This window comes from Peromyscus eremicus, chromosome 13 (genome assembly GCF_949786415.1).
Source record: "Peromyscus eremicus chromosome 13, PerEre_H2_v1, whole genome shotgun sequence".
NCBI classification, from domain to species: Eukaryota; Metazoa; Chordata; class Mammalia; order Rodentia; family Cricetidae; genus Peromyscus; species Peromyscus eremicus.
The window spans coordinates 41,391,534-41,415,941 of record NC_081429.1 but is presented as its reverse complement, the minus strand read 5'-3'; the positions used below and the strand labels follow the sequence as shown (position 1 = coordinate 41,415,941).

General features: G+C 39.2%; 1 protein-coding gene across 4 annotated transcripts in view; it reads left to right on the top strand.

Annotated features, from left to right (window-relative positions):
- The window catches only part of Spag16 (sperm associated antigen 16), an 814,060-nt gene that overhangs the window by 55,961 nt on the left and 733,691 nt on the right, over positions 1-24,408 (top strand). For 3 of the 4 annotated variants that reach the window (XM_059277932.1, XM_059277934.1, XM_059277935.1), the window contains exons 8-9: positions 3,698-3,764; positions 12,125-12,234. In XM_059277932.1, the coding sequence (XP_059133915.1) occupies positions 3,698-3,764; positions 12,125-12,234 (177 nt within the window). Of the gene's footprint in view, positions 1-2,565; positions 2,795-3,697; positions 3,765-12,124; positions 12,235-24,408 lie in introns of those variants that run through there. The other variant, XM_059277933.1, reaches the window with a different exon arrangement.

Sequence of the window (24,408 nt, the reverse complement as noted above, 5' to 3'; positions counted from 1 at the left end):
AATTCCATAATTCACAAAATCTAAACTGCAATCAATTAGTAAGTACATAGGTATGATGGTTAATCGTCATTTTCAACTTGATGGAATTTACAGTTGCCATGGAAACATACTTCTGGGCAGGTCTCTGAAGGTACTTCCAGAAAGGGTTAATTGAAAATAGAATACCAATGGCATGGTTTGGAGTTCAGAACCAAATAAAAGGAGGACAGCAAGCTGAGTCCCAGACTCTCTCTCTGCTTCCTGATGTGTGTGCGAGGAGACTGGCTGCCTCATGCACCACGTCTTTCTCCATGAAGGACAGCAGCACCATCAACCGTGAGATGAAACCTGCACCCCCATTCTCTAAGCTGCTCTTTCAGGTAGCTGTCAAAGCAGCGAGTACCAATGCAGATACCTGGTACTGCAGAGTGGGGGCCATTGCTGTGTTACACCTAACCCATGTGAGGCCCAGCGGGCTGTGGGGTTGGTTTCTGGGAAGAATGTGGAAGAGTTTGGAACTTCAGGCCAGAAAATCTCCAGCATGTCAAAGGTAGAGCGTAATACACCATTCCAGTAGCTTTCAATAAGAGGGCCAGGCAAATAGCATGACAGCCTGCCATAATAACTCAGTTAAGAACTGGGCCTTGGTCCCTGCTTCTTGGAACCAAGCAGGCAGTTTCTGAAAGAGCCACAAACAAAGGACAATTAATCTCCAACACCCCCCTGACAGCAAGGACAAGGAGGCCTGGTACATGTAGTACCAGGCCAGGCCAGGTCTGAGCCACAATCAGTAGATAACCAAATAAGGACAAAGCCTGGGACTTGTCCAGGCCTGCCAAAAAAATTGAAAACTGTAGCTCTGACCAGCCCCTGACTAGCCCTGACCAATTAGAACATACTAATATGGTTGTCACTTGCTTAAGCGATTCATATCTAAAATGACCTAACTGCTCTGGGAACTCCCCTTAGCTGTGCTTAAAAGGAGCCCACATGTCCCTCTCTGGGTCATCGCCATTTTGTCTTCATGTGGGATGGCCAGCCCCAGCATGCAGGAAACTTCCTTGATATAATAAATGCTCTTGTTCATTGGATATGTGGATGGTGATCTTTGTGGGACTTCTTTAGGACCCTAACATTAGAAAGATAAGCATGATGAAAAAACTACAAATAATGGAGGCCCAGTTCATGAGATTTCAGAGAACAAGGAGTCTGTTGGGAATTGAGCTAGAACCAGTAATGTTATATTCTGGAAAAGAATCTGGCTGAGTTCTCCTTGTATCCTGTGAATGGGAGAGAGGTTGAATTAAAAATTAATGGACTAAGATGTTTGGCAAAGGCAATTTCTCCTTAATAATTACAGATGCTGTCTCAGCTCTCACCTTTTCTGTAGCTTTCAATTCACCTACATTCCTTTCCTTAACAAATAGTTTTCAGGTGAGATTATTGAGATGTTAGCGATGACAGGGACCATACTGAGGAAAAGCTGTAGGCACAGAGTAGAGCCCATCCAAGAGAAGCTATGTGTTCTATAGGCATCCAAACTTGATTGTGGATCTGCCCCAGTTCCATTGGAGTCCAGATGATGCCATCACTAACCCTAAGGCTTAAAAGCTCCTAGTAGCCAAGCATTAAAAAATGGAGTCAACTTTCTCATTCTAAGACTCTGTACTAGTTAGTTTTTGTCAGCTTAACACAAACTAGAACCTTTAAGAAGAGGAAACCCTAACTGAGAAAATGTCTCCATAAAACTGACTGTGTTGGAATTTTCTTGATTCATGATTGATGTCAGAGGGTCTTGTTTGTTGTGTGTTGTTACCACCTCTGGGAAGGTGGTCCTGGCAAGAAAGTAACATTAGGAAGACACAAGAGGAGGAAGCCAGTAAGCAGTTTCCTTCCATGGCTTCTTCTGCACTTCCTGTTTTCAGATTCCTGCTTTGAGTTCCAGTCCTGAATTCTCTCACTGGTGGATGATAAGCTGCAAGCAAGCTGAATGAAACCTTTTACTCTCTAGGTTGTTTTTGATCATGGTGTTCACCACAGCAACAGAAACCTAACTCAGACAGAGTCTTTCCAGGAAGAATTCCCAGTATTGTATCCTGTAACAGTTTGACCAATAAGATAAACAATGTGGGATTGGTATAATTCAAAGTATAAAATAAATGTCTGTGGTCTTAAATTATAGAAATGATCCACTGAATAATGAATGTGTGTGTGTGTGTGTGTGTGTGTGTGTGTGTGTGTGTGTGTGTGCGCGCGCAATAGGGGAGTTTGTATATAGAAGAATCCCAAATAGCTAAGTGAACTATTTTTCTCTCAGGGAGGTGGAACTGAACAATTCAGTAGTTAAGTGTTGGGTGTACTCAAAACCTTGTTTCCAAAAGCACAGTACATACAGGGAAAAAGGAACAACCCACATCACTGCAGGGAAGAAATCTGGCAAACTGCTCTGTCAGGTACCAAGGTTTACATCATCAGCTTAAATCTTGTTGACAGGGAGTACCTGTGAGGTACGTGTGCTACCTATAGCACACCTAATAAAGAGAAATGATGACATTTCTCCTCTGCCGGTGCCCTCCTAAAATCCCTAGTTCTAGTTCAACCAGGAGGAAAACAAGTCTCTCCACAGTCAAGGCCATCCTGCAGGTTCTTCCCAACCACCACTTTCCAGGCGCTCAGGGCATTAACATAAAGGAGAATTTTAGAGATGTTTCAGTCCAGAGGAGGCTGAGGGGACACAGTGACTGAGTGTATGGTGGTATTCTACGTGAGCTCTGGTGGCACAAATGAAAACCAAAGAAATGGACTTTACTTCATGGTAATGTAATAACATTGGGTCATCACTTGTGGATACTCTGAGCCTGGGTGTGGGGCACACTTTAATTCCCAGCACTGTAGCAGTCACTATTGTATGATGCTTATGGTGTTCTGATAAGTTTATAATCCATTGGCCTTCTGAGGACACTGATCTGTCTTTTATTTTACCCTAGCATTCCATTAGTACCAATCAGTTGGTTACAGTTTATCTGTTACTTTTAGAGGTGAATATATTGGTATCTAGAGATAGTTGAGAAATGTGTACATTTGTATGTAATTAAATGGGAGGTATTTTATGTTTGGATAATTATGTACAGTAAAGGATGAGATGGCTTTAAAGATTGAATTTTAAATTTGACTGATTCAGGAAATGTAGATAAAGGTATGCCACACAGCCAAAAAATGTTTGTAATTATAAGACATGAATAAAAAAGCATATTATCTATATTATAAATAATTGTTATGGGTATAAAATAGTTGTCCACATTTTGGTTTCTGAAAAATAATTACCCCATAGTTTGTAAACATAAGAATAAATTGGATAGTTTATGGATAAAAAGACAAATTGTGAAGCAATTTCAGCTGAGAAAAATCCTCTCTCAAAGTAGAACTGAATAGTTGTCAAAGTATCTAAAGAGCATTATTGGTTTAATAAATTATCCATTAAGATACACACTTCAAATGCTTTCTCTAGTGGAGGATTAATAGTTGCCTATGTAATTGACTTTTAACTAAAATAATGTAATCTTTCTGCTAAAGTTCACATTAGATGTTTTATAACTTAAAAGCATGGATTTGAGAGAGATTAATATTTTTGATATTTTGCAGTCAACTTTTCATTTTACTTAATATTTTAAAATTCATTTACTATATAATACCGTATCTTTGTACTATTTGCTTCTAGATTTCTGGGCTTCAAGCAACACTGAAGAACATAGACGTAGGACATATTCAGGCACCTTTAATCAAAAGTAAGAATATAATATAATGAAAGTATAATTTCTTGGTCCTGATATGATGACATTTCAAATGTATCTATGGCCAGCTTTCTAGATATATTTAGAAATGAATAAAGGTTGTGGAAGCTAATTTGTAAATAAGTAGAATAACAAGAAATCTAGTTATAATATCATAAAGACTTATTTTAAACAAAAATATGTTTAGAACTGTAGAAAAACTTCTTGTCTGAACATGATGAAATTTCCTGCTACCTGTCTAGCTTCCCTTCCACAGATGTCACTAACTAATGGGTAAACAAGGCAATCATACAGTGCAAATCAAAGAAGATGAATGATAGAAAAAAATACAGATATAATTCCACAGTCAACCATGGTATCATGTTGCAGAAAACTTCCAAACCAAGCCTCATGGAAATGGGTGTCCAGAACATGGCAGTCTTGATGAAATGAAAAGGGAAATCTCTTAGTTCAGAGTTGTCAAAACAATTAGAATCTGTAGAAAACCTCCTGGAGAAGGAGTTGGAATGAGGAGTGTCTGTTTCTGTGGGGGGTTGAATGTGGGTCCTCAGTTGATGACAGGGCTCCATGTATACCACAGGTCTACTTGAGGCTTGCAAGAGAGGGATGTTTATCTAGGCCTAAGAAGAGACTAGAAATTCTCCAGGTTAAGCCTTGATAGAAGATACTGCAAGACTAGCTATGCCTGGTGGACAGGCTACCTTTGTGTGTCTTTAACAGCACATTAACATGCAGCATCCCATACTTGCCCTAAGAACTAGTGACAAAGCTCATGGAGGGTTCATAGTAGAATGTGTTTGGAGCTGGATTCTTACCAAGTTAGTGGCTTTGGAAAACTTAGGGCCTTACATGAATTTACCCAAACACAATAAAATTAAGCCTTGAATTTCAAGCTGATAAGCCCCAAATTAAACTGCCTTCTTAAATAAAAGCCATCATCCTTCAGATGAAGACGATTGCTCAGAATCTCTACAATGTGTCATCTCTTTGTCCAGTTCATAACTAAACATTTGATTATGTATAGAAATATATGACTCATAGTCAAGATAAATAATAATTGGCCAGGCGGTAGTGGCACAAGCCTTTAATCCTGTCATTCAGGAGGCAGAGGCAGGTGGATCTCTGAGTTCAAGGACAGCCTGGTCTACAGAGTGATTTCTAGGGCAGCCAGGGCTACACAGAGAAACCTTGTTTCAAAAGCCAAACCAAAATAAAACAAAAAATGAAACCAACTCTGAAATATTTCAGGTATTGAATTTAACAGATGAAAAAATGTGCAACAAGCATTTGTGGATATGTTCAAGGACTTAAGAGAAAATATATCAATAAGTGAACAGATGAGGTGTCAGCAGGAAACAAATATTTTTGTACACACACACACACACAAACACACACACACACCACAACACACCTATGCAGACACAGAACAGAATGAATTTGTACAACTGGAAAATACAACAACAAAATAAAAAATTAGTGAATACAAAGCCTGTATGATTCAGTCACCTTTTAATGTATATTTGTTAAAGTGTACTGGACACTAAATTTGAAATGATGTATCACTTAACTTGAATGACTTGATTTAAAGATAGGAGAGAGGCAGCTCTAAGATTTAGAAAAATGCCAGAATTAGTATTTCTTTAATAAACTTAATGTCCCAATGTTTCCAGAGGCCTACTCATTGTATTTGATTAGTAAAGGCTTAAAAGTAATATTCTCATATTTAAACTCTTCTTTTCCTTGATTTTGTTGTTCCTTTGCATATATTTATCTTGTCATACTTGAATTACTTATTAAATATATTATTCTCGTTTGGTATAAGGTGGTAACTTCACTACAAAATTTACTTATTTTTTTCTTTTGAGACAGTCTCAATATATACCTGTATGTCCTAGAATGCACTATGTAGACCAGGCTGGCCTTGAACTCACAAATATCCACCTGTTTCTTCCTCCAGTGTGCTGGGACTATAGGCATTTACCACCATGCCTAGCCCCCAAATTCTTCTTCTTCTTTTTTTTTTTTTGACTTTCTTATTGATTCTTTGTGGATTTTTACATCTTGCATCCCAATTCCATTCATCACCCCATCCCTTCCTATCTACTGTCTGCCCTTGCAACCTCCCCTCAAAATAAAATAAAATTTAAAAGAAAAACAAATAAACAAACTAACATACCATAAGAAAAATCTCAGTGTGGAAGCTGCAGTGTGATAGTGAGTCACACAGTATACCCTTCAGTCCGTACATCCTACTTGTGTTCATTGCAGTGAGTCATTGGTCTAGTTCGAGGCCTCTGACTTCCGCTACACCCTCGATACTGGGCCCTCACTGGGACTCCTCTTGGATCTCCTGTTCTTGCCTTATGTCATGGAGATCCTGCAGCTTTGGGTGTGCAGGTCAGGCACCTTCGTATGCTCCCGTAGTTCATAGATGACTTGGATGTTGGCGTGGGCGAACTTATAGCCCTGGTTCTGAGCCTGGGTGGTAGCTAGGTTGGTCAGCTTGCCAGTTTTCCCTCATCAGTGCCACCTGGGCAAGCTCTCAGCATTGCCCAGGCTAGCTGACACACTGCAGCAGGCAGCAAGGAGCTGGGCAAGGAGCTGGGCCAGTTCTCCTGCTCTCACACCTCTGGCTCACCTGCATCCACACCACCAGGGCCAGCTCTCCTGTTTTGCTCAGGCAAGGGCCTGCTCTCCTGAGTACTTCAGTTGGCGAGATGCGGGGCCAGCTCTCCCATTCTTGTGCCCTTGAGGACCCCGCTCCAGCTTGCTGCCAGTGGCAAGGGGATGGGGAGGGCATCTCTCCCTAGTCCATTCCACCAAATAGCAGATGAGGTGTAGGGTCAGATCTCTCACACATGTTCACAGAGCCAGATCACCTGTGCCCTTGTCAATAGGGTCAGCTGTATTGTGCTGCCCGGGCAAGGCCCAAAGGCCGCTCTCTGAGTCCTGCAGCCAGTGAGGGGCAGGGTCAGCTTTCCCACTCTTATGAACTCAGACATGGCCCCAGCCTTATTTCTAAACAACACAATGAGGGCTCATCCATAAATTATAAGAAATTAAGAATTCTAATAGCTCCACATCTAACATGTTTATAAAGTGAAAATTATTAAAAATGTCTTCACAAGTTCATAGAGGAAGTAAGTATCCTATGTAGTAAGCAAACTACTTCCTATTTTATTACATATCGATGGGCAGAACACAGTATTCTTTATCATACTCCTCACTCAGCAACTGATCGTACTCCTTACTTTACACAGGGTAATTAACGAATGTTTAAGTTTGTTTTGTTGCTGCTCAGAATCATATCATGAGACGCTTGTTTTGTGTGATGAAACCTAGATGATGTGTCCTAATTTAGAAATATTTAATAATACCTTTCAAATGATTTTTTTTGCACTCTGTATTTTTTGACTTTTAGTTACACGTGTGATTGGCCTCCTCAGTTTTGATTGTATATATCCTCTTATCTTAAATATTTTCTAATTATCCCTCAGGGTTAAATTATGAGTAATTTCTTCAGTAGCATTTTCCAGCTAAATAATTCTTTTCACAGGTGTCTTTGCTCTATAGGGGAATCAGAGACTCACAACGGTAGGTGTTAAGAAGTTTGTGTTAGATGGGAGTACTCATGAATCTTTCCAGGGACCTGAGCATATTCAGTTAGCATTGGTTGATCATGTACATACATGAAGGATAGTTGCTGAACTTCAGCATGGAAAGGCACAACAAATTGTATTGCTTGCCTACTTGCTATTTTAAAAACCTTATCTAGGAATCATAAATTCCTTAAAAATGTTCATTACAGCTGTACAGATTTTGAAACTGTAGGTCACTAGCCAGGACTATATGGGTTGTTACTAAAAAGCATCAGAAGGTAAGCCTACATACAGATGTGGCCATGTCTCCATGGACTTCATTGGTATATTGCTGAACATTAATAAATATTATATGCAGCTGTCCATGAACTCTGAAAAGACAGTAGTATCTGGGCCTCTCATTCATTATAAAATATTTGTGTAATAAGGAAAATATTCATGTGACAGCGAGTAGAAATCATGTCTATATTACTATATTAGGAAATGAGAACCATTATTTCTCTTCCAGTTTAATGTCTATTCTGTAATGTTTATTCTCAGAATACTGAATATCCTGAAATTTACTAGAATATATATTTTTGTAATTTCACTTTGCTTACTGAATAGTAACATGCAGTAATAAATCTATTCCTTTCGGATGTTCATCTTTCACATTTGATTGCTACTTCCTTGTCTTTTAGTCTCCTTTAGGAAGTGATGCTTCAACGTGGTCTTAGTACTGCCTGAAATCTGCTTAGATTGCTGCAAATATCTCTTTGAGAGCTGATTAATTTCCTCCACTGTCTTCTCCCTTCTTCCCTGTGGATATTACTGGACCATTCTTTTTTTTCATATATAAAAACAGCAAAAGCTCGTGACCTTTGCAGGATCATTGACACAATTGCATGAGAGAATACGTGTAATATTTTGTGACAGTAGCAGTTATGCTGTAAAAGATTAACCAATAGAAGATGATTATTATCTTTCAAAACTGTCATCGTTCTGAAGGCTGTGGTCTTGGAGAAGTAAAGGATCAGGAGTGAAAAAACTTCCCTTGTCTCAACAGTCTGTACCTATTGCTCTCCCCAGCATGTGCCTGAAACTTGGGCTTCCAAGTGTCTTTGGGACCCTCATTTGCAGCATCGCTGAAGGAGGATTGGCATTCTAGATGCCCAGTTCTGCAGTGCTTGGTGATAGTCTCTTCTGTGTTATGTGAGGTTGTTTTTAATATGTCTTTTCTCAAGAACTGCTACAGGTTAAGAAGCTGAGGTTAGGAAAGAAATGATTTGCCAACTGCATGCACTTCCTTGCTCTGATAGTCTGCAGGTTCTGTAAGACTTGTAATCTAAACTTGGAGAGGCAGAGGAGGATTACAAGTTCTACGCTGGCATGTGCTACACAGAAAAATATTTAGTAAAAACGAAGAAACAACTCCCAAACACACAAATAAAACTTAGTTTATATTTAATGTACATAATGGCAGCTCTCATAAAGATATTTTAATGCAAAAAATAACATGTATTTGGACCATACCACAGTCTCAGACCCTCAGATCCTCCTTTCTGCCTTAGCTCTTCTATTATTCCCTTTCTGTTTCCCCAGTATTCTTGGCTGTCAAGGCATTTCAATCTATGTTCTCTCATCTCTGTCTCTGTCTCTGTCTCTGTCTCTCTGTCTCTCTCTCTCTCACAAGCATATAGGCACACACATAACTTAAGGAAGAAAGGCATAGTATATTTGTCTTTCTGAGTCTGGCTTATTTAGCTAAATATGACAGTCTCCAGTCCTATCCATTGTGCATATGAATATATATTACTTTTCTATTACCCATTTATTTATTGGGAGATACCCCTGATTTGGTTGCTGTGACTAAAGCTGCCATCAATATGGATGTGTAGGTATCTCTACAGTTTACAGACTTCGATTCACTTGAGAGAGGTGTAGTTGAATCATTTTGTAGTTCTAGTTTATGGTTTTTGAAGAACCTTCACACTGATTTCTGTACTGCCTGGAATAACTTACATTCCCACCAACAATGTGTAAGACTTCCTTTTTCCTATATCCTCATCCATATTTGTTCATGTTTTTCCATATAGCCATTTTGACAAGGATTAGATGGAATCTCAATGTAGCTTTGATTTGCATTTCAGTGATAGCCAAGGAGTTGAAGTTTTTTTGATATATTCATTGGCCATTTATATGTAATCATTTTGTTTTTTGAACTCTTTATATGTTATGGATATTAGTTACATGTGAGGTATATCTCCTGTTCTGTTCACTGTGTCTTCAAACAATCTTTTTCTTTTTTAAAGGAAACAAAAATTGCCTTTGCTGTGCACAAGCTTTTTGGCCTTATGGGATTCCATTTGCCAATTCTTTATAAAATAAATTAATTAATGTGTGTGTGTGTGTGTGTGTGTGTGTGTGTGTGTGTGTGTGTGTGTGTGTATGTGTATGTGTTCTTAGAAGCCAGGTGACATGCTGGGTGTGGTGGCGCATGCCTTTAATCCCAGCACTCTGGAGGCATAGGCAGGTGGATCTCTGTTAGTTCAAGGCCAACCTGGTCTACAGAGTGAGTGCTAGGACAGCCAGAATTACATAGTGAGACCCTGTCTAAAAAAAAAAAGAAAAAAGAAAAAAAAAAGAAAAAGAAAAAAAAGAAAAAAAAGAAAGAAAAGAAAAGAAGTCAGATGACAATTTCATACGTGTAGATTCCAGGGGCCAAACTCAGGTCACCAGGCTTACATGACCAGTGCCTTTACCCTCTGTCTGTGGGTTATCTTACAACTTTCAGTTCTTGTCATAATTCCCTTTTTAGGATTCCAAAACAGGCCTTGCCTATGTCCTCAAGGATATTTTTTCCTCTAGCAGTTTCAGAGTTTCATGGTTTTTTTAAGGTTTTTGATCCACTTTGAATTGATTTCTGTACAGAGGAAAGAGACATGGCTCCCTCCCTCCCTCCCTCCCTCCCTCCCTCGCTCCCTCCCCCCCTAAAGATAACCAAGGCATTGAAATCATCCAGATACTTTTGTCTTTATCATTTTCCTCTCTACCATAAATCTAGTGCTATAACTCACAGTATTGAGCTGTCTATGTGTTAGAGAACATGCCCTCATTAGTTATTTTAAACAAATCAGCTATGGAGTACAGGTTCTATGTACCTACATGTGTATCTTAGAGAGATGTGAATGCAGAGGTCTTTTGCTGTCACGCCCCTTCCTCATCATTCCATGACACTCCTTCTGTCTCAGGAGATCTGGGAGACAGAGTTTCAAGTATTGCCATGTGCTCTTATGTTCTTTGCTACCTGTTCTCAACATCGATTTATTTAAAATATTGCCATTCATTTTCATTTTTCCTTTGGCCTCATTTGGCTTTGTTAATAAGCACACAGAGTCTCATGATGGAGGAATCTGAATATGTCATGACTGGAGACTGTTTTCACGCTCTATAGCTGCTTCACAATCCAATTTTATTAATCTTCTAAGGTAATGCCACCTTACATTTTGGGGAACTGAATTTTGAAACCCAACTTAAAGCATTTAAATTGTTATATTATTAGATTAGAACCTTTAAAATTCATATAGTTATAGGATCTTGGAATATTTTGGTTACAATCATATTTTGAAAAAAATACAATGGGACTGTGCATGGTGGTGTGTGGGAGCCCGTTCTCGGGTTCCTCGTGGCTTTACCCAGCAGGTCCGCATAGAGGATGATTAGACCACGGGCCTGAGTGCAGGTGTCTGAGATGGTCTGCACTTGGCTGTGCTGGGGGAGGAGGTCTTTTGCTCCACCCCTTGGCATCTCTATAAAAACCCTGGGGCAGAGGCAGTCGGGGCCCGTTGGAAAAGGTTCCAGGCCCTCTCGAGGCTATCCTTTATTTTCTATCTGTTTATCTCCGCAAGATTCTCCTCAATAAATCCTTCTATCTAATATTTCCTGCTGCTTACACTCAAGAAAACTCTGGGGAGCTGTGGGGTTGGTGGGTAAACGCCCCACAGTGGTGCATGCCTTTTTTTGTTGTGGGGGAGGGGCATGCTCACCTTTAATCCTATCACTCAAGAGGAAGAAGCAGATAGGTCTCTGAGTTCAAGGCCATCCTGGTTTACCTATTAAGTTATATACACAGTGAGACAAGCCCCCTGTTCTCTGTCTCTGTCTCTATCTCTCTGTCTCTCTGTTTCTGTCTCTCTCTCATACACACACACACACAAAGGAGGGGGTACTAGAAAAATTGCTACATGGTTAAGAGCACTTGTTGCTCTTGCAGAAGACCTGGGCTTGGTTACAAATATCTCTATGGTTACAAACATCTCAAATTCTGGCTTCAGGAGATCTGATGCCTCTTTTGTACTCTGTGGGCACCAGACATGCATGCAATGCATATACATACATGTAGACAAAACACTCATACACATAAAATAAATAAATAGAAAATAACATTTATTTTGCGTGTGTGTGTGTGTGTGTGTGTGTGTGTGTGTATGTGTATGCACATGCAAGTGTGTGCCACCACACAAGGGTGGAGGTCAGAGGACAACTTGTGGGAGCCAGTTCACTCCTCTCACCATGTGGGCCCTGGAGATCAAATTCATGTCAACAGACATGGCGGCAAGTATGGGTAAACACTGGCCTATTTCTCGAGCCCATATAATCATCTTATACAGGTAAATTTGAATTCTCTTATAATGCATGTATTATAAGAACCTTGGGCTATACATGCTTGTTATAATCATATCTTTTACAAGTAAATGTTTTGTGCTTGTCCTGTAGTTGGTCACAGTTGTGAGAAAGAAAACGAGTCAGAAAGCCCTACTCAGAAATGTCCCTATGAAGCCAAGGAAGAAAATGGACATAAATCAAAGATAAAGAATGAAAGAAAGGTATGCCATTTGTTTATATTCCTTCCAGCTGCTATTTCACATTCTGATCATTACAGGAGTATAGTTCATGTTTAAGTACTGAAAAGCAGTTCAGAGTTTATTTATTACAAGCTCTTTTACAGGGGAAAATAGAGCTGGGGCAAACAGTACTAGCAACTTGTTAACTTAGGTACATGCTTACTAGTCGTCAGGGCAGCTTAGTGAGTCTTTGTATACCTACTTCACCACAGTCCCACAGCAAACCAGTTACCTCTGTTCTAAAGAGAAGGCTCCTTCTGTTTCTGTTATCTAACATAGCTTCCCTCATCTTCCTTACAAAGAGCATAGAATAAAATTATGCACCATTTAAAAATTTATCTGTATACTCAATAGATTTCCTTTACAATCAGAATAGTAATTAAAATCTTACATAAATGTATATTCAAAGAAATAAAAACATGAGAAAGAAAGAATGTAAAACATGTTGGGGGGGTTGTATTAGTTATGTATCTGGTTACTGTGATAAAATACCCAAGGGAAGCAATTAAAGGGATAAAGGGTTTATTTATAGCCACAGAGTAAGGGAGTCATGGCAGCAGGAATTCAAGGCACTTGATCAGATTGCATCTGCAGTCAGAAAACAGTGAGCAATGATGTTGTCCTCGACTCTTTCCCCTTTTTATGCAATTCCAAACTTCATCCCAGGAAGTGAGCTGTGCTGCCCACATTGAGGGCAGATTTTTTCACTGCAATTAGCCTAATGAAGATAAACCCTTATAGGCATGGGCAGAGGCTGAGCTCATCTAGTAAACCACCTCTTTGTGTGCCTTGGCTTGTTTCTTAGGAGACTCCAGATCCCATGAAGTTGACGATCAACACAAACTGTCATAGGAGTATAGTTCCTTGTTATGAAAATTTTGTAAAATGATGAATGTGGTAATAGTTTTGCATATAAAAATGTTTGTTCCTAGAGAGTACTGTAACATCTTCATTTACTTTTATTTTTATTTAATTTTTAAAGATTACTTGTATTGTGTGTGTATATGTGCATGCAGTGTGTGTGTGAGTACACATGCCTGTGCATGGACTAGGCTAGAACGTGAATCAGATGCCTTGGCACTTGAGTTACAGGCATTTGTGGAGGATCCTGGCTGATTATGTGGGTACTGGAATCCTAGCTCTGCCCCTCATACTACTGGATTATGTGTCTAGCCTTGACACTTTTTTTTTTTTTTTTTTTGGTTTTTTCGAGACAGGGTTTCTCTGTGTAGCTTTGCGCCTTTCCTGGGACTCACTTGGTAGCCCAGGCTGGCCTCAAACTCACAGAGATCCGCCTGGCTCTGCCTCCCGAGTGCTGGGATTAAAGGCGTGCACCGCCACCACCGCCCGGCCGACACTTATTTTTAAATGAAAACATTTTTTATTATAATAGCTTTTAGTAGTGGCCTAGAAGAAAACAAATTTTTATAAATTCAATGTATAGCATGTACATACATAATTCCAATTACATTTTTCTCCTTTAGAATATGCATTGGAATGAAGCATTGCACAAAATATCAGAGTAAAGTAAATAATAAACACTTTCAGGTTATGTTAAACCTTTGACACAGTGACTTTGATGATCTTCAGGTCAGTGTTCTCTTCCTCCATCATCACTGTTCATTTGAGGTGGATTCAGTCAGGTCAGAACTTCTGGTCATGGTAGTCCTCATCACTTAGGACATTCTCTTCCTCTGATAGACATCCACATATAGTCTCTTGGGGTTGATATGTCATGCTTAGTGACACTTGGGTGAGCCATTTGCTAACTCTTGTAAGTCCTTACGTTTGTAATGCAAGGTTGACATGTTATATGACAAAAAGCTTTGAAAATACAGAACATATGAATTATGCATCAGTGCAGAGGATATTTTTCTTTGGTGATGTATTACCACACATAACAAAGTACCTACAACATGATAAAATCATCGAGACCTCAAAGAGGCTGAACTATGTAGAGTGAACCTGTCTCTTCCTTCCTCTCTGACCAATCATTTTTATTAATATTTAAATTTGCATGTATATATTATGGTAACACATCACAGTATATTTATTTTATTCACTTTAGATGGCACTATGGACTCTGTTATGGAAATACAGACATATTTAAAGCATTTCATTGAACTGAGTTACACCAGTATGCATATTTGCATAATTGGTAGTGCTTGTATTTGTTTTGTAGCGCTAATTCTATTTTCTGTAAATTAATAAGTGAATTTAATAAAACACCATTGAAATGTAGTATACGTAAATAAGTATGATTTCTTGCAGAATGAACTATTTTTAAATAGAGCCATAGAGTAGCAAATGGGCCCTGAAACATATCTTTTAAATGTAGCCACTCCTTCACACCTTATTAACTCCATTCAGCCGCCCTTCCTACTTGGTTTCTACCTTGCTCTTTATGGGCTGCCTTTTTGGTTTTCCTGAAGTATCTCCTGGAGCAAATTTCAAGGGTTCTATGGAGATAAATCATCTCAGTGTTTACACACCTGAAAGAGTCTCATTTTGCTTCGAGTTAATATTCAGCTGATAATAGTTATCAATTTAAATTAGTTCCTCGCTTGCATTTCGCGGGAACAGCCTTGTTATCTTAGACAATGCTGCTGTTTGCTTTTGGTGTGATTCTTGTTTTGTGGGAAAATATCCAAGACTGTATGTGATGCAGCATATTAATGTTCCAATATTTTGAAAAAAAAAAATGTGACACTGGTGCTTAACTATGACCCGAGGAACTTTCAAGCTGATTGGTGAAATAATTCTCCCATATTTCTAGATGAAAATTAATTTCTGGCTTTGTGAGACTAGTTAGTTAAGTCCAAGGTCTTAGGTACAAAACCTGGCCTCAGATTAGTGACATAGAATTAGAAGACCAGGTGTGTGGTTTATGTAACATTAAAGCTCTGTGTTTGATGTGGAGTTAAGTCTCTTATTTCTTTGCCAAGAGCTTCTGGGCTTAGGGTACAGAGGTTGTGATGATAGCGGAATGCGCTCCTCTTCTCTTTTTTTCTGCTTTAACTGGTAACGTTGAAGTTGGAAGAGGAAGAGGATTTAAGAGGACTGGAGAACTTAGATTTTGACTTGAACCACTTTGTGGTGACTTAGAGTACTTTGGGCCTGCCAGACACTGAAAGTCAGGTGACCTATGTCATGGGACCTTCATACTCACCTACCAGCTTCTCCTAGAAACTCCTTGTCCTGTGGCAGTTCAGAGCTTCTTTCTATCTGTGTCCTTTGCCATTTCAGGCCACCCTCTTGAATACCTGTTAAAATCGACTGTAGGTCAGTATTCCTCCAGGCATCCCAGTCCGTTGCCATAGTTAGAAGGGAAGTTTGACTTCCCTTGTCAGTAAGATCTTCATCTTATTGTTATAGACTGCAGGTTAGGCACCAGTCTGCAGTCTGCTTCCCAGGTATAGACAACAAGCATGAGATGCCCTGGGGCAGGGTCCTCACAAAAGGTTTGGACTATGACTCAGGTCTCTAAATCTTAGAATAGGCCTCAAGTGAGAGTTTTCTCTACAGAGGTTCTTGTGTACTCTCCATTCCCATGTTCTCTAATGTCTTCTGTTATTGATATTTATGAATTAAAAGAATCAACTCCTTTTAGTAAATTCTTTAAAATTTTGCAAGTGGCCAAATACTGCTGGAAAACAAAATATAGTGTTCTTTCTAAAAAGTCATATGAAAACATACTACTGTGCCTTGCTAAAATATATGTTTCTGGGAGACGTCTAACTTAATGTCTCTAGGTATTTTTCTTATTTCCTTGGGTGTTTTTCTTTTTTAAAGAGTTGTCAGTTATAGCAGACTGTAACAGGATGAAGGTACAGTTTGTTTGCTTCTGATTGCCATCTCTAAAATAACAGAACTTTTTATTCTTTAGCCCATAGAGCTATTTTACCACAGGGCGTTTCATTTCTATTGTTCATTTGGATCTCTTTCCACTTCTAAAACTAGTAATAGCCTTCTCAAAACAGTGTTTCATAAGCCTTATGTTCGCTCCATAGTCCCATCTCTTTGGTTTGCATTTTGATGTATCATTTGAACATTGCCTTCTGGTTGCCTATTGGGGAAATGACTTCATTCAATTTATCATGATCAACCCACTGAATTTGTTGTTATTTTGAAAGCTCTGTTATTAATTTCCTAGATTTATTACTTATTCACCATTGAGTCTGTTTTCTTAGAAGCCTAGTAATATGTCAGTTGATATAATATTTACTTGAATCTCCTTGACTTAGGGTTACTATTGCTGGGATAAAACACTCTGACCGAAAGAAAGTTGGGGAGCAAAGAGTACATTTGGCTTCATGCTTCCATATCACTTCCTCCCTGAAGGAAGTCAGGGCAGGAACTCAAACAAGGCAGGAGCCTGGAGGTATTAGCTGTTGTAGAGTGCTGCTTACTGGCTTGCTCCCCATGGCATTCTCGCCTACTTTCTTATAGAATCCAGGACCACCAGCTCAGGGGTGGTCCCACCCAATGTGGCTGGGCCTTTCTACACAGACCACTATTAAGAAAATATACTATAGGCTTGCCTACAGGCCAGGATTATAAAGACCTTTTCTCATTTGAGAACCCCTCTTCCCAAATAACTCTAGCATGTGTCAAGTTGACACAAAACTAGCCAGCATACTTCTTAAAGACTATAATTGGGCTTTTAAAGTATGGTCATCTATTTCATTTACTTCAGAATCTGTTTAACTTCATCTTTCATTTTTATTTTGTCTTATTTTTTCAACTTGTGATTTTTTTTGAGAATGTGTATAAATATAGTAAGGGTTGGATTAGGTTATTAAACTGTCCACAGTCCATCATTAAAAATGCTGATTTATGTATAATCAAAACTAACAGACATGAGTGTCATCCAAGTTGATGGATGTGGGGCATGGCTATGGGATGTCTGTTTGTCTGTTAGTGGGTAAGAGACCTGTCTGTCAAAGACATGGAAGCAGAGCCTGAAGCAAGAATGAGCAGAGTGCTGCATTAATCTAGACTGTACAAACAGGGCAGCTCTGGAAAGCCCAGGGTAGACATGTCAGTATATACTGATGCTGACTTTCTTCATACTCACTGTGCTTTGCCAGCTGGTAAGATGCTGGGTCTTTTTTGTTGTTGTTTGTTTTTTTAAGACAGGGTTTCTCAGTGTAGTTTTGGTGCCTATCCTGGATCTTGCTCTGTAGACCAGGCTGACCTCGAACTCACAGAGATCCACCTGGCTCTGCCTCCCGAGTGCTGGGATTAAAGATGTGTGCCACCACTGCCTGGCTAAGATGCTGGGTCTTATCAGAGGTTAGAGGAGGATTCCAACATCACTCTAGGCTTTGGTTTTCTCCCCAGTCCTTACATCCATAGGCATATCACCCCAAACAGTCTGTCCATTTTATTCATGGGCAGTTTGGGTCTGTTTGTGGTAAAGCACCATCATGTAACCTCTGTATGAAGGGAGACCAGGAGGGTAGGATGTCCTTTTGTGCTTTTGCAGTTCTCAAGCAGCTATTTTCTGACTCTATCTGATAGTTTGCATCTTCACTCAGGCCAAGTCAGGAAGAAAATCAGAATTTCATTCAGGAAATAGAGTTACTTTATACCCTTTAAGCAAAATGACTTTAGTAAGGAAGTGGTTTCGCTGGTGACAGAATAGCTACATTGTCGGAGTTGAGGAAGAGAAACAACCAAGAGCCCAATGACGTAAGATACTGCCACCATTTTTGTATTGAAGATACTGTCAGAGAACAAACGTTAGCAGAATCTGGAAGATGGGATCATCTGGTAGAAATTGGATTGCCCCTACCAGACAGGGGAAGGATGTCTAATCAGAGATGTAGCCACGGAAGACAAATGTTAATAATGGGGTAGACATGATTAAATGGGGAAGAATTTTCAGTCGATAGTGATAGGGGAGAGGTTAGAAAATTGGTCTTTGTATACATAACCCCAAATCATCATAGCTGTACACACAGTCCGTCTTCAATAATGAGTGTAATTGGTTTCCGTCTCCTTTTAGAGCTCGGCTGATGCTTGTCTTTGCTTAGTCAGTACCTTGGCGGATGGGGGTTCTGTACTGGTGGGTTAGCTACAACCCTGAAGAGTTGCCATTAGTGTCCCTGCTATTTCGAGCTGCTGTGATTTCCCTTTGACATTTATCTTTAATATAGGAGGACTAAGGTGTGCCTCAGGTTTTCCCAGAATGCAGACTTCATCTCGACAGTTAGGATTTAACAGCAAGCCAATGTCTCCTTAGTAAATGAGAGCAATGTGGCGGAGAAACTAATGAGTGAGAGATAGCAGACCCAGTTTTCCATTTGATGACTTTCTTTTCTGTCATGGTGGAAGCATTCTTTGTAGAAAAGGCCATCATTTTTAGGACAGGAGGAAAAAATCTTTGGAGTCTAACCTAGCGTGTGAATTTTACAGTGAGAAAAAGCACGTCTGTTTCTGAGAACCATTGGTTTTCATGACTGTGAGGAGAGCATTAGAGTCTATTGATCTTAAATAAACGTATTAATTCAGCTTTCAGTAAGATACTCTTCTGTCTGTTGAGAGTCTAGTGCTAATTCAGTGGGTGTTAGATCGTAACCATATGTTTGTTTTCTACAATGCATGTACTTCAATCAGAAACAGGTTTAGTGGCATTCCATGAGAATAAATAAGGAACTTTGAAAATGTGTGGATCTAGCATATTAATCTAGCACCATAGACACATAATGAATGTAGAATTGTAGTTGCAATTATAGAATACACCTGATCAAGCTTACAGTTGTCCACATCCATCTCATAAGATCCATAAATTTTCTAAAGCCAGACTATCAAGTTAAGTGGAGACATGAAAGTTAACTACTTACTGCATGTTTAAATGCTTTATGGAAGGAAGCCTTGGTTTCTACAGTTCCTGCAGATATGTACATTGATTTTTTTACTTACTCTCTTGATAGGGCTTTCAAGGTCTAGGGCTTCCAAAGTAACTGTTATATCATACTAAGACTTCACAAATCAAGGAATCATTAAGAGATTTTACTAATGAAACAACATGTCTATTTCAAGTATGTATAAAAAGCATAAAAATCTGGGAAAAATAAACCAAGGAATGTGTGTGTAGTCCCACAAAGCTTATTAGTAAACAGCATTGGCTCACAGTATTATCAATCAGTCAAAAGGAAGATTAGTACCTTGTTTGACTGGCACACAGTGGTTGCAAACATTTGCATATCTACACACACACATGTATACATATATATTTATATATATGCATATATATTGAGGCCTGAAGAGGACATCTAGTGTCTTACTTTATCACTCTCAACTTTATTCCCTTGAGTCAAGGTCTCTCACTAAACTTGGAGCTATGGTGGTAGCCAGCAAGCCATACAAATCCAGTCCTGCTGTTCCTGGTCACCATGGTGCTAGGGTTAAAGGGATATGGATGGCCATGCTTGTACATGGATGCTGGGATCCAAACTCAGGTTCCCATGCTTGCCTCACAAGTGCTTTACTGATAGTGGCATTTCTCCAGCCCAGGGCTATTTCATCTTTAAAGTGAACGACTGAGGAGTTTACATTGTCCTGAGACAAAGGAATTAAGTACTTTGCCAAAATGAAGGAAAACTCATTTAATTATCTTTACCCATGGGAATCAGAGAGAAAGCATTCCTGAAGTCAGGTCCACACAGTTAGTAGGGAGTGTTTTGATTTGCACCCTCCATATGGCCCAGATAATAATCTCCTCACATGACTATAGGTCGAAGAGTGTTTTACTTTAACCTCACACTCCCCTTGTTTTTGAGGCGTTCATGGTGCAGTGGAAAATGATTCAAAGGCCTGTGGGGCGAGACGAGTCGTCCAGTTTTAAGAAGGCTTTAAATCTTAATGAATGTATGTACAGGTCACATGGATCATCATAACCTGTGGTCTGTACTCCTGAGAAGGTCTGAACTCAGAACGAGTTATCAAGAGGTAGCCCTGGGTTCATGTTATAAGCTATATTATCTTACATGTGGAAGATGTTCCAAAACTGTCTGGGCCCTTATGCTCATCTGTAGGCAGTCAAGTATTATGGGCCAGGAACCATTGACCTCCTATTTGCACAAACGACATCTTTGGTATGTTTACCGTGAAATCAAAAGTTTATTAAGTATCATTAAATGTTTTATTTATCCATTCTGATATAATGATTAGTGATATATACCCTGTGATGTTTCTAGACGGTAAAAATACCTACAGACTCTCTTTATGTCCATGAGTGAGAATGTCACTCTGGGAAAGCTCACATGTCTCAGGTGAATGCACATTGCTTCTGATTCTTCTTTCTGATGGACAAAAAAGAACATAATTGCCAGCTTGTTGGCTGTGTACTGTTTACCTGTTAAGCTGCTGCTGCTGTAGCACATCAGACAGACCATCTGCAATGGGGGATGTTGCATTGTTTACTGGTAGCCTTGAGGATTGCTCTTTTTCCTCCCCATGAAGGTTAGACAGCCGAATTTTGTGGAAATATGGACACTACTATATTTCCACCTTATATTTAATTTCGACCAGCTCCCACCAACCTCTCCAGGGTGTGATATTATTCTTCATTATATTGATCAGGGACTAGAGCAGCTTTAGAGGTTACCCCTTGACATTTCCCTCCACACTAATCCTTATCCCACAGGTCAGGAACTAATTGGGTTATTTTGGCAACTGCCAAGTATATTCTTTGAGTGATATGAAATGTTTTTCCATCTCTGAATTTATTTCTTAGGCTAGTTAAGTTGATACATTTTATGTGATTTAAATTGTACTTCAATTAAAATTTTGTAAATATTAGATATTTCTTATCCAGATGGATGGAAGCAGAGCGTACACTGGAGAGGATGCATGGATAGAGGATAAATGGATGCTTCAACATTTTTACAATGAAACGTTTAAATACTTTATATTTAAAAAATTCTAATGTCAAAGGTTAGAAACATTGAAAAATGTCATGCCATCTTAATAGTTAAATATATTTTAAAAAATTTAGGAGAATAACTACAAAATACATGTACTAAAATTTTTAGATTATTTGTTCAGGCAGCAGATTAGCTAGCAACAATTATTGAGAGCTTATTATTAGAAAAAAAATAGTTGGTACCCTTATAAATGGCTTTCAAACGAGCTGAGCATACTACTTCTGCCATGGCCATTTATCCTTCCTCCTGACCTGGGCTAGCCTTGCTGGGGCAGACACTGGGAGACCAGACTTCTGTAGACCACCTTCCGGTGTGATGATAAAGACAGGACTAGCTGTCTTTATTGAGTACTAACTAATGGCACAGACCCATTTAACCCAGTGACTGTCTGGTCAATAGCTGCATATTTGATAGAAGGTTCCTGTGGATTCATAAGTGTGTGGAAGTACAGCACAGATGTCTTCTGAAAGTACAAGGGGGACAGCTCCGGGATGCTCCCCAGGGATGCACACTCAGGTTTTGAGGGCGACATATTCAGACGCTACACTGTGGGTAAGATGGCAGGATTCTGGTGTCTTTTCAGCAGTGTTTCTCCATGGTCTCCAGTACAGTATGATTGTGCCTTAGGAACAGCTACACAGTGTCCTAAGAGACCAACAGTAACAAATCCTTTACCTGTGACAGAACAGGACACAGCTGTAGTTAGATGCTGTTCTTCTTACGCTTTGCCGTATAACACTTGGTGTATTCACATAGGTGCAAGTGGGTCCCCGATTGGTACTTCTGCAGTTGTAAATCTACAGTTATTGTCATAATACAAAACTGGGATTTCCAATTGTGCCATGATGTGAGTCAGTAGTGATTCAGGTGTTCTGCTTGCAAATGAAATGTATCAAATCCTCTTCTAGATGTTCCCTATTCTGTTGCATAACTGCTCCTGTGAGCCAATAACATTTAAAGATAATATAGAAATTGCACTGAAGGCTTTTCATTGATCTTACTTCAAAAAATTAATGTATCATATTCATTAGAGTATACAACATAATATGTAACACAGGCAGTAATGTAACAATGCAGAAGAAACAGTTTCAATAATCACCAATAATTTGACATGTATTCAGCTTAATTATCAGTGGCACATACAAGAATAGCTTTTTTTGGAGCTTAGCTTATATGATGTATATAGGCAATTTAACAGCTTTCTTATAAACTGTAGGTGAATTTTCATAAGCTGTGGATGGGTTTTCAGTTTTATATATTTATTTTTAATTCTCTTCAATACAATATTTTCTTAAGGGAACAAAGGGTATTATTTGAAGACTTCATTCTGTTCTTTTGTAACTTTTACTCTTAAGTTACAAAAGTTAGCTGTCATACTCCATCCCTTCAAAGCAGCTTCCACAAACATTCTCCAGCACACATATTGGCAGATGCTGTTTCAGCAGTATGGAGGACTTGGAAGACTGATCCAAATTTGAAACTCAGTCATCCCCTTGTTACCTGTATAATCATAGATATTACTTATCATATATCCACCTCTATCAACCAAGAAGAATAAGATAGTCACCATGGAGTTTTTATCAGTATTCAGTAATAAAATATATACAAGACCTCTTTTCTAACACAGTTCCTACAACAGAATTTGTATTCAAGTAATGATAACATTTCCGTAGAAAAGGTTATTTACTGAGGCATCATAAATGCTATTTAAAATTATTTTATGTTTGAGAATTTCACATATGTATACTATGAAATATGATGAATCATTATCTCTACCATTTCTTTTCTCCAGCCTCTCCAAGTCCCCCCATCACAACTCCTGACTTCATCTTTCTTTTTCTTTTTTCTTTCTTTTTCTCTTTTTTTTGATAATCCATTAAGTCCATCTAGTGTTGCCCATATGTGGATGAGTATAACAGGTCTTTCTTGTCAGACTTTCTTTGGAAAGTGCCAGCCCCTAAATAATGACACAGAGACTTATTATTAATTATGAAAGCTTGACTTTAGCTTAGGTTTGTCCCAGTAGTTTTTATGACTTAAATGAACCCATTTCTGTTAATCTACATTCTACCACATGGCTCTTTCCTTCTCCTCCATTCTGTACATCTGACTTTCTCAGTGTTTCACTGGTGTAATCTGCCTCTCTTCTTCCCAGAGTCTCTCTCTCTCCCCAGAAGTTTCACCTGTACTGTACCTGCCTAGCTATTGGCCATTCAGCTCCTTATTAAAGCAATCAGAAGGCACCCCAGGCAGATGAGGCAAAACACAGACACATCTTCACATTGTACAAAAGATTATCTCACAACATGTGAGTATGGATCCATCCACTGAAGCATAGGAAGCCTACCAACCAGTGGTTTGTTTAGTCAAACAAAACAAAAAGAAACAAAACCAAAGTGATTACCTCTCCTCCAGCAACTAACTACTGCTAATAGCTCCTCAGTATGGTGTGAGAAGTAGAATGCTTCTCTCACCAAGGCTGAGAGCAGTCTAGGTCTATGGGCATGCACATAATATTTAGAAGGGAGTGTGTCAGCATGACCATTAGCAAAATGACAGTACCATATTCTACCCTAGGCCCTATGACCTCCAGGCCATGGGCTGGGACAAGGCTTACTGTACCAGGCATGGGAGTCCTCCCTATGAATCAGGCCTCAAATCTAATCAGAAAGTGGTTCCTTAGTAAGCCTATAATAGTCGTGCCATTATTGCACCAGTGGGCATGCCTTTCCTGGCAAGTGGGTGCTGCATCATGTGGGGTTCAGTACAGGACAAGACCATTTGTCAGCATAGCACACTCAGCACTGTGAAAAGTAGCCTGCAAGGAATATGTCCTGCCTCTGAAATACGTGGTATCTTCAGCATCAGGGTCTTGCCATGTGGTGGTGGTGGTAACTAACCAGGGCCAATGACAATGGCTGATGTTGTTTGGGAACTTTTGGGGCATCCTTGACTAGTAACTTGTAGGGAGCTAGCTCATGACTCTAGTTTTCTTTTTGAAAAATCCATGTCTTCTGGGAACAACATTGTCCACCCATGCAGTTTGAATTCTGTTTTTAAAGGTATATCTAGAAATTATTTACTGACTAGTGGGTTAATGTAAGGTTTTGTTCATACATCCTTAGTTTTGGGTGACCTACCCACTACCCTCTCCTCTGTCTTATTCCTCATACTCCAATCCCCACTTAATTCTTTAACACACAGTATCTCTCCACTTCTTTCA